This window comes from Panthera tigris, chromosome B2 (genome assembly GCF_018350195.1).
Source record: "Panthera tigris isolate Pti1 chromosome B2, P.tigris_Pti1_mat1.1, whole genome shotgun sequence".
In the NCBI taxonomy this organism is placed as follows: Eukaryota; Metazoa; Chordata; class Mammalia; order Carnivora; family Felidae; genus Panthera; species Panthera tigris.
The window spans coordinates 79,763,040-79,774,282 of record NC_056664.1 but is presented as its reverse complement, the minus strand read 5'-3'; the positions used below and the strand labels follow the sequence as shown (position 1 = coordinate 79,774,282).

Below are 11,243 nucleotides of genomic sequence, written 5' to 3'. Positions count from 1 at the left end.
ATGTTCAGTTTATGTATTTGAACTACAGTAAGTCAAATCTTTATATTAAAAAATATATATTTTTTAATACAAAAGCATTCTAGCATGAGGAGAAGTGGCTAGGGCTATTTGCATACTGACTGTCCCTACGTCATTTCCTCCTTTTAAGTGTGCCATCGCATAGGAAATTCAAAACCAAGGCACAGGCATTGCTGTGGATGTGCCTGCAGAGCAAAGGGCTTGAACATTTGAGGAAAGCAGAACATTCTCCCTGGTATTTGCATTATTGTAGACACACCAGCAGCCATGCAGGAGAGGGGGGAGACCCACACTTACCTAACTTGTCTCTTCTGTGGAAGAAAACGAGCGACGCAGCTCACGTCTACTGTGGGAAAAAATTGGGCTTATGTAGAGTTAAGGTCCAAGCAGGCTCAAAAGCAAATGTCACTTTGCCAAACTAGAAATCGCCCAGCCGGTTTCCTTCCTCCAGTCAGGCATTTAAGAAATTCTGTCAGAATTAAATTTACTATTTGTGTTTACTATGTCGCTTTCTTACCCATTCTGTTTTGCATTAGAAAAAGTGTTGTGCTGTTTCTTAGGTGTCTCATGGATTTAATGTTAACATTTATTTGTCATGGTATTTTGACAGTATTACAGAAGAATATTTCCCTTTAAAATAACAAAAATTTTTCTTACGCATAAGTATTCTAAAAGGGCAGTTTTGTTTGTCTTTAAATCTTATTTAATTGATTTGGCTTTTATATCACAAGAAGAAATGTATTTAGCTTTTATGAACAGTTTTGTCAAAAAATGTTATTTTGCCTGCACACAATTAAGAGGTTTTGTTCTGTTCAAACTGTTGACCTTTTAGAAAATACTAAGCAAAACATTTAAGCTTGCACTAAGAAGTATTTCCATATTATGGGCTTCTGAAAAATTTATTTTTCATGCAGTGCATCTGACCTCTACTTTGAAGCAAATGTATTTACCAGAAATCACACTTCTATAGAAACAAGGTAAAATGTAGCTGGGTGAAGGCACTCTTTCTGGGAACATAAATTTGGTCAACCACAGAAACAAAAATGTACACTAAACAAAGCAGTCATACTTGCATTTTTTAAATAAGGATTTCAGTATCCATAGTGTTGAGAACCATATTTAATGCTTGGAAGAGACAAATTCAAATTAATAAAAATATTAAATAGAAGACAACATATCTCTGCAGTATCAACGCTTGACTGAAAAAAAAAAGATTTAAATGTGAAAACATCACTTTATTTTGGGCCCCCAAAGTCAAATGATTAGAACTATATTCAATCTAATCACAGATATTTACTATATTCAATGCAATAATTCACCAACAAAAAACCCCACTGCAATATTCTGCAACTTTTCTGTGTTTTACATCATTTTTCCCCATAGCTATTGAAAGCTCCAATCTCTGTTTCAAACACAACCCACATGACAGCCAATAAATTAATAGTTTTGCTTCTTTGGAAAAGTACTATTGTGGCATTTGCTCCTTTTAGCAGATAGCACAAGGGAAAAAAGGAAAAATACACATCAGACCCATAGTTGAGTTTTTGACAATACTAAGGAACAAAAACCCAGTTGTTTAAAACAAGCTATTGCAGTGGCCTTGAGATGCTGCCATCTCTCTGGGTTAGGAGGCAGACTGATCCCGTTTCCTCACCTCTACTGGTTTTCCGTTCTAGTAGAGAAAGATCCATGTAACCTGTCAGACTAGGTGCCTTTGACCCTTCTCAGTCCTCCCTAGTCTCTTCCCTGTGACTTTGGCAAAAATATCCAGTTCACAATGGTAAGCTGCCTGCTTCTGATGAGTAGGGGTTGCATAATCAAAATACTTCCTACCACAGCACTCCGTAGTCTAGATAAAATTTGTCTTCATTTCTCAACAAGGATACTCCTTGAGATAACAGCTATTTTGGTAAGTGAAAAGAACTCCTGCTTAGACCACAACTTACTGAACATCTTAGGATTTCCTCTCTCAGTATTCGGCAGTTCTTAAGAAACTGATGTATATTGAGGAAAGCTCCTGAAGATTTCAGTGATGCTGGATAAGGGAAAGATTTAAAAAACTGAAGGTACCACCTAGCTCTGCAATTCTGTGGTTCTGCATTAGGAACGGAGATGAGAAAAGGAAAGTACCTCTACATGAGTGCAACAAGATCCTCTGGGGAAGAATCAGACGTTCTTAACAGTAGCTGAGGAACAAGACTAACACGCACATGAACATAAACTTGGGAGAATATTAAATTGATTCCCTATCCAGGTTGTGTAATGGTGACCTACATCTAGATCTATAGATTTTCACTGTTAAGAAAACAAAAACTGAGCTTGTTAGGCAAGAACAAAGGGACTAAAAACATACTTTGTTTTTCTGGGTGTTCCCATGTCAGGAAATCATTTTTTCTTTGGCTCAGTGAGCAACATTTTATTCAAACTTAGAGACAACAGTTTCTCAGTTCTGGGGTTAATGGAAATAGAATTGACATTTCTTTGCATACATGGAATTTTGAGGAGATGAATATAATTCCACATACCAAGGGGCAAGAAGCTTAAAAGATAACTAAATCCAAAGTTTCAACATATCCAAGCTACTTTTACAACTTATATACTCCACAGAGGAGAGGAAAATCCTTGGGGCTTCACAAGATGGGGAATTGTGGGGTCTAGACTGAGTTGACAATTTTTACCTTGACATAAAGACTGCAAAGCAGTGGGTAACTTCTGAGGTTCATCAATGACCGTATACAATTAGAAGTGAAATACTTTTAAGAAATAGCCTTATTTCTTTATAAAATGTAGACTGAGAAGCTCAAATTTAGAAAGGTACTCTTGGTTAACTGGGTTTGATTATGGATAGCTTATAGAAGTTTCAGGTAATTGTTAGGTGAATGCTTTTCCATTAATCTGCTTCAAAATTGGTAGGATTAATCAACTGTAGTGTTTCTGTATTTTGACTGAAAATACAGAAATCATGACCAAATGATTTGAACCTTTCTCATTTGAGTTTATTAACAAATATTCCCAGTGCTAGTAGCCAATTACTCATCATTTAAATACCCTCTGACTGCAAAATATTTTAACATATATTGGATCTAGTGACATCATGAAAATCTTTTTCTCCTCAAAATCAGTTTGGTGAGTTTTCATCTGGTTAAAAGGTCAGCACTTTAAGAATTAGGAATTCAAGAGAGGATTCAGCACATCTCAGCCATAGCTCGTACAGAAAGATGCTCTCATCTGGGCACCACAGGAGTGCTCACATGAATGACTAAAGTTCACAAGGGATTAATTTTTCTTCCTTTTGATTTATGTTATTTCACACATCCTGAATTTTAGGCTTTAGGCTTTACACATCTTTCCGTTTCTTAGCGTGGCTCACTTAATCTGAGCTTTTGAACCTCAGATGAACCCAGACCGAGGTTTTAAGTTTGTAATGAAACCTAACACAAAGCAAGCTTCCCCTGGCTTTGGTGGTCACTGTTGAAGTTTCATAACTTCAGGGCGCAGGAAAGCGTGTGCCTGGCACATTTCAGCAATTTGACTTTTTGTTTTTAAAGGCAAGTCTGCTACGTGCACAAGAATGGACATCTTGGGCACAGCTGTTCTATAGATGCAAAAGCAGAAATCATCAAGAATCCCTTCTCAGGCCACTTCCCAGATTCTAATTTTCCTTCTGCACTTTAGTCCTTAGTTTAGCAAGTTCTTCTTCTAAACTTTTAATATGTTCCTTCAGGGTGGCCTTGTCTTGCTGGGCTTTCTGACTGGCTTGGCTTCGCGCTTCTTGAATCTTCCTCTCATACCACTTTTCCATCTGGGTAGAAACAGCCTCAAAAAAATACTGGGTAATCTCCAGAGCCTGGGAGGTGTCTCGAACGTGAGAGGCAGTCTGCTCACTGCCCGCTGCCGGGGGCGGCTGCCCACCGGCGGTGCCGGGTGCCGGGTGCTGGGGCCGATGCCTCGTCTGCCCACTTTTCCCAGACTTCTTGGTTTGGGTGCCTCTGTCAACACAGGGCCCAGCCTGCTGATCACACTTGGCCGCCTCTTTCAAGGGTAGCAAGGCTGTCTGGACCTTGACATTCCTCAGTCGGGACGCGGTACAGTCTGAGGAAGACAGCTCCTGCTGTAGTCTGTGCGTAGCAGTGGAGTTGAAGGCCTTTTCCTTGGGCCTAACCACCTGAGGAGAACTGTCAGAAGCCGCTACCGGACCTGCAGTGGCCACAGACTGATCCACGCCTAGTTGCAGAAGGAAAACAAAACTCAGAGTAAATCCACGTTCACACAGTCATGTGGCTATGGGCTGGCGTTCGAGAGTCCTGATAATCCCGTAAACCATCAGGCCTTCTCAATCGCCAACCACCATGTGCAGCTTCTGCTCTGCCCTTCCCTTCCACTTGCCCCTGGTTATCATTTTGGCTTGTCAGGGCTTTCATGGGAAATGATGTTAACCACACTGGTGGCATCTAAGCCAAAAGCAGCTGCTGGCCTTTCCTTTAGCCAGTTTCATTAAAAGGCTCTGGGTACCATTTTGTGATTGCTAAGGATGACAGCTCACCAAGTGTGTCCCAAACAGAACTGGGCATGTACTGAGGGAAATAAATATACCCATTCCCTGGGGCGCCTGGGTGGCTCAGTCGGTTGAGCGACCGACTTCAGCTCAGGTCATGATTTCACAGTCTGTGAGTTTGAGCCCTGCGTCGGGCTCTGTACTGACAGCTCGGAGGCTGGAGCTGCTTCAGATTCTGTGTCTCCCTCTCTCTCTGCCCCTCCCCTGCTCATGCTCTGTCTCTGTCTCAAAAATAAACAAAAACATTAAAATTATACACACACACACACACACACACACACACACCCATTCCCTAATTTCTGGGCCTTTTCCACACCATAGGCCCAGTTAGTAGTTGCTTGACCCAAGCTCCAATTTGGAGAGGTGGTCATATTCTCCATACCCAGAGCTCCAGCCAAGCTCCATAACTAGACCGATCATGAAAAATTTGCCCAGGATTTCCCCAATGTTACCACAGTTCCAAAGATGGTCTATGGTAACAGAACACACTTGACATGAAAATCCCCCATGGAGGCCTAATTACAAAGGCTCTGATTATCCTCAAAATTATCATCATGGAGTATAATCACTGTGGCTAATGAAAAGATGCTTTGTCTGAAAGGTCATGTTATCTAGCACCTGGGGCAGCTTTAATACATGAACTGCTGTTTAAGGAAGTTTTCCACAGTTGGACAAAGGCAAAAGGCTGATGAAAGAGAAGAAAGGAGAAGCAAGAACAAGAGCCAGAGCAAGAGACCTGCTGAGAAGACCAGTGTCCATTCATCAATCTTCATCTTTGGGGCCCACTCTGACACCATCAACATCATACCTCAAACACTGCTGTCACCAGTCAACAATCCTTTTACTCTATGTTCTTTTACTCAAATATTCTTGAGCACTTAACTAGGAGTGCTTTATCACCATATAGAAACTGAATACACAGCAGTAAGCAAAATATGTCCTTGCCTCTACAGAATTTACAATCCAGTGTTTTCCACAGACCTATCCTAGGTCCACAGGATACAGCAAAGAACAATATCTGGGGGTTTTACCACCTTTGAATGGAATGGCTCTCTCTGCACATGCGTTACCTGTAGACGACTCGCAAGTAGATGGTGTGGATTTGGTCCTAGAGGCCCTAGAATCTCCAGAAAGTTTCAGCTCCAGATTCTGAATCTTTAACATGCACCAGGTTTTTAATTCGTCAACCAATGACATCTAAAAAGAAAAACAAATGACAGCAAAAAAAAACAAAAAACAAAACAAAACAACAACAAAAAACACACACCAGATGAATTGGATCCATGGTTTATGAAGTAAACCACCAAGAGTGGGTTTTTCAATTATGATAGTTCGAGATACCATCTTGACCAGCCTAAACGTTGTGGACTACCTCTCCCTCCCTTCCCACAAGCCACACAGCCTTCTCTGCTTGCCCTCTGTAGACCAGGATGCACATAGCACTAATGGTGATAGTTTCTATAATCTTCATTGAGGGACTCAGACCTACCTTGAACACCCAAAGCTTCCCAAATCTTACAAATCAAGAATGTCTGGCCGCTTAGGAGCATAAATTCTCACATACTCAAAAAATACTCATTTTATGGCTGTTGTCTTGGGTAGACCACAAACTCCAAGGGCAGGAACCAAATCTTGTTCAACTACAGAGCAATACCCAGCAAATGTACAATACATAGAAATGATTCAAGGCAGAGACCACATTTTCCTGGTGTGTTCCATTAACTGTTCTGTCTCCACCTATTACCAGAATATTCAGCAACAAATGAACTGAATTACATGCTCTTTCCTATTAACTTCATTTCAGAGTTAGAAAAGAAGGACACACTATGTAATAAGAATGCTATTAGGGGTTCTTGGCCTCTGGGTTTTCAATGATGGGTCTTAACTCAGTGGAGATGTGTGGTAAATCCCCAGTTAAGGGCAGATCCTGGCTCTCACCTGTCGTCTCTCCCCTTCATGCTTCTCTGTATCTGAGTGCTGTTGCAGGCGGTTCAGGCACTCTGTTCTCTCTGCCGACAGCCGCTCAACCATCAGCTTGTCCAGAACACGCATCTAGGATTCAATGAGCAAAAAGCAGAGGATGGAGACGATCTAAGGATGGGCCCTGGTCTCTTGACCTCTGGGGCTCTGGGGGACCAGCAGGGACCAGTGAAAACAGAGGCAAACCTCAACTTCTTTTATTCTAGTTTCATCCAGTATGCATCCAACTCCTGGCTTTTCACAATCCCTGAGCATGTTTTTGTATAAGCCAAGGCCTCTTTCTTATTGTTTACCTCCTAAGGGGTTGAAAAGACTGAACATGGTAAATATACAACTTGAGCCAATGCAGACCTTGTGCATAGAAGGATTTTTGTAGGTCTTACAACATTATTTCCAAGACTATTATTGAAAGGAAAACTATTTCTAGAAGTATGGAGCTGTTCATTATTTTCATTACCCTTTTCAATTAATTTTTAACACCCCTCCAAGCCCTTAAAATGTTAGTAGCTGCCCATGAGATAGCAAAAGAAGCAGAATGCTCAGGGCTTTTACCCAGTGTTCCTAGTGAATACATCCCTTCAGTGCTTCACTGAAAGTAATCAAACCAAGTGTGAAGAAGGGTGAGGAAGGAGTACAAGGGGAGTGCTCCAGAGAACCAATGATGGTCACTTTCCAGTCATGCCCTCCTGGATACCCCTCCCCTCTTTATCTTGATATTTCCCATTAGGACCCTACACCCAGGAAAGCCAAACTTTCACTGTTTTGACAAAGTCCATACCAGGGAGAGAGACTTTGTCAGCAGGGGCCAGCTCACAAGGGTTGTTCCACAATCAGATGTTCAAAACACAAACACAAAGAAGGGCCAGTTCTGGAGATGTGAGGAGGGCTCACAGGTGAGCTCTTCTCCTGTCAGGGACACACATGATGTTCAAAAATCAAAAAAGCAGCAGCAGTTCTGGAGATGTGGTGAGCACATTCTGTTTTGTTTCTTCAGCCCTCATGTTTTTTCTGTGAGCTGCTCTCCTGTTTTCTAGTATTGGCCTACTCCACCCACGTCCTTATCCTCTGTCAAGAGCAACTGTGTTGACGTACAGCTTTGTTCTGGGGCACGGCTGATTGCTTCAGGCATGGACTCATGCCGCACCAGAGCCCATGCCAGAGTCCTTCACCTAGAACTGGGAATTAGGACTAAGGTTTTACACACCCATCTGTCACCCTCCTTGAACTGAAGCAAGGTCCTTGAGATGGTTGGTCCAGCACTCATCTAATACACTCCTCACTGGGCTTAGGCCAGCTGAAGTGGGTTTTATTTACAAAACAGTCTTAACTAATATACTACGGCACTAGGAAAAGAGTTCTTAAATGCGCTTTCCATGAAGGGCAAATAGCAAATAAACCTAAAACATTCTACCTCACCAACAAACAAGGAAATAAAAATTAAACAATATACTTAATCGATTTGGCATAAGCTTTAAAAATAATATTAGTGATGGCAATGGTTTGAGACAGAGACTCGACTTATATCCTATCCTACCTGTAGGATGTAAATTCATACAACCTTTTTATTTAGTAGATTATTAATATTTATGAAGAGATTTAAACATCTTAACTATGGACCCAATTATCCTAAAAAGGAGCAAATAACTTGAGAAGCAAATGTTTATACACATAAGTGTTCATCATAGCATTATTTATAAGAGTAAGAACTATAAGCAACTTTAAAGTCTAACAAAAAGGAAGACATAGAAAAATGCTTGGGATATCAAATTAAGTGAAAAAATCTGGAAGCAAAAATATGTGTAATTTAGGGAGGTGGGTGTGGGGATGGGTGAAATAGGTGAGGGGGGTTAAGGAATGAACTTGTTGTGATGAGCACTGGGTGATGTATGGAACTGTTGAATCACTATATCGTACACCTGAAATATAACACTGTATGTTAACTATACTGGAGGTAAAAATAAATAAGTAAATAAACCATATACTAGACAAAAAACAAATTATATGTGTAACTCCATACCCAGAACAGTACATCGCCATTAAACAGCATATTGAAACAACACACCTAAGACATATTACTTAATTTCAGTGTAAGCTACAAAGATGACCAAGGCTCTTTGCATCCAAGATAGCTAGGTAGGAAGACTCGGTAATCCTCTCCTCCACAGACACACCAAATCTATACCAATTTAAAGAAGAGTTAATACCTAGTCTTTCCAAACTGTTCCAAAAAACAGAAGAAGATGGAAACCTTTCAACTACATTCTACATGGCCAGCATTATCTTGATACCAAAACCAGATAAAGATGCCCCCCAAAAAGAAAATTACAGATAAATCATCTCTTGAACATAGATACAAAAAAACCTCAACAAAATATTAGCAAACTTCAACAATACTTCAAAATGATCAATCGCCACAATCAAGTGGGATTTATTCTGGGGATGAAAGGATGGTTCAATATCCACAAGTCAATATGATACACCACATTAACAAAATGAAGAATAAAAATTCTATAATCATCTCATTAGATGCAGAAAAAGCATTTGACAAAGTTCAACATCTGTTCATGATAAAAACTCTCAAAAGAGTGGGTTTAAAGGGAACATACCTCAAAATAATAAAAGCCATATATGACAAAATGACAGCTTACATCATACTCAGTGGTAAAAAACAAACAAACAAACAAAACAAAACAAAAAAACACCTGAGCTTTTTCCTAAGATCAGGAACAAGAAAAGGATGTCTACTCTCACCACTTTTATCCAACATAGTACTAGAAGTTTTAGCCACAGCAATCAGACAAATAAAAGGTATCCAAATTGGTAAGGAAGAAGTAAAAGTGTCACTGTTTGCAGTTGACATGATACTATACATAGGAAGCCCTAAAGCCTCTACCACAAACCTATTAGAATACATGAATTCAGTAAAGTTGCAGGATACAAAATTAATATACAGAAATCTGTTGCATTTCTATATACCAATAATGAAGTAGCAGAAAGAGAAATTAAGAAAACCATTCCATTTACACTTGTACCAAAAAGAATAAAATACCTAGGAATAAACTTAACCCAGAAGGTAAAAGACCTATACTCTGAAAATATAAAGCACTGATGAAAGAATTAAAGACAACACAAATGGAAAGATACTCCATGCTCATGGATTAGAAACTCAATATTTTAAAATGTCCACACTATCCAAAGCAATCTACAGATTCAATGCAATCCCTATCAAAATACCAACAGCATTTTTCACAGAACTAGAATAATCCTAAAATTTGTATGGAACTACAGAAGATCCCACATAGCTAAAGCAATCTTGAGAAAGAAGACAAGGCTGGCAGTTTCACAATCTGAGATTTAAAAATATACTACAGAGCTATAATAAAATATGGCACTGGCACAAAAACAGACACATAGATCAATAAACAGAGAGCCAAGAAATAAACCCACACTTATATGGTCAATCTACAACACAAGAGGCAGAAATATATGGGAGGAAAAAGATAGTTTCTTTAAAAAAATATTTTTTTAGGGGTGCCTGGGTGGCTCAGTGGATTGAGCATCCGACTTCAGCTCAGGTCATGATCTCGCAGTTGGTGAGTTTGAGCCCCACATCGGGCTCTGTGCTGACAGCTTGGAGCCTGGAGCCTGCTTCGGATTCTGTGTCTCCCTCTCTCTCTGCCCCTTGCCACTCACACTCTATCACTCTCTCAAAAACAAACATTAAAAAAAATTTTTTAATTAAAATTAAAAAAATTTTTAATACTTGTTCATTTTTAATATTTATTTTTGAGACAGAGTGAGAGCACGTGTGCACGCAAGCAGAGGAGAGACAGAGAGAGGGAGACACAGAATCTGAAGCAGGCCCCAGGCTCTGAGCTGTCAGCAAAGAACCTGATGTGGGTCTCAAACCCACAAACCTCAAGATCATGACCTGAGCCCAAATCAGACCCCAACCAACCGAGCCACCCAGGTGCCCCCAAGACAGTCTCTTTAATTAACGGTGCAGGGAAAACCACACAGCTACATGCAAAAGAAAAATCGCACCACTTTCTTATACCATACGCAAAAATGAGTTTAAATGGATTAAAGACCTAAATGCGAGACCTGAACTCAAAAAACATCTAGGCGAAAATATAGGCAGTAATCTCTTTGACATCAGCCTTAGCAAGATTTTTCTAGATAGGTCTCCTCAGGCAAAGGAACAAAAGCAAAAATAACTTTACTGGGATTACACCAAAATGTAAAGCTTTTGCACATGAGGGAAATCATCAACGAAATGAAAAGGCAACCTACTGAATGGGAGAAGATATTTGCAAGTGATATATACAATAAGGGGTTTATAACCAAAATATATAAAGAACTTATACAACTCTACCCTCAACAATTTGATTTAAAAATAGGCAGGGGACCTGAATAGACATTTTTCCAAAGACAACATACAGATGGCAGACGGCACATGAAAGATGCTCAACAACACTAAGAAGGGAAATGCAGATCAAAACCATGAGATACCGCCTCACACCAGTCAGAACAGCCAGTATCAAAAAGAAGTAAGTGTTGGCAAGGATGTGGAGAAGAAGGAACCCTCGTGCACTGTTGGTGGGAATGTAAATTGATAAAAATCACTGTGGAAAACAATATGGAGGTTCCTCAAAAATTAAAAATAGAACTACCATTTTTGATCCAATAA

The 11,243-nt window shown here is 39.9% G+C and overlaps 1 protein-coding gene across 5 annotated transcripts in view; it reads right to left on the bottom strand.

Moving 5' to 3' along the window:
* Window positions 1–1,232: 1,232 nt before the first annotated feature.
* ANKRD6 (ankyrin repeat domain 6) overlaps window positions 1,233–11,243 on the bottom strand; it is an 82,900-nt gene continuing 72,889 nt past the window's right edge. For all 5 annotated transcript variants that reach the window (XM_007076929.3, XM_015535208.2, XM_042986805.1 and 2 more), the window contains 3 exons: window positions 6,512–6,625; window positions 5,644–5,770; window positions 1,233–4,242 (listed from right to left, as the gene is read on the bottom strand). In XM_007076929.3, coding sequence (XP_007076991.2) covers window positions 3,671–4,242; window positions 5,644–5,770; window positions 6,512–6,625 — 813 coding nt within the window. In that variant the 3' untranslated portion in view covers window positions 1,233–3,670. The remainder of the gene's footprint in view (window positions 4,243–5,643; window positions 5,771–6,511; window positions 6,626–11,243) is intronic.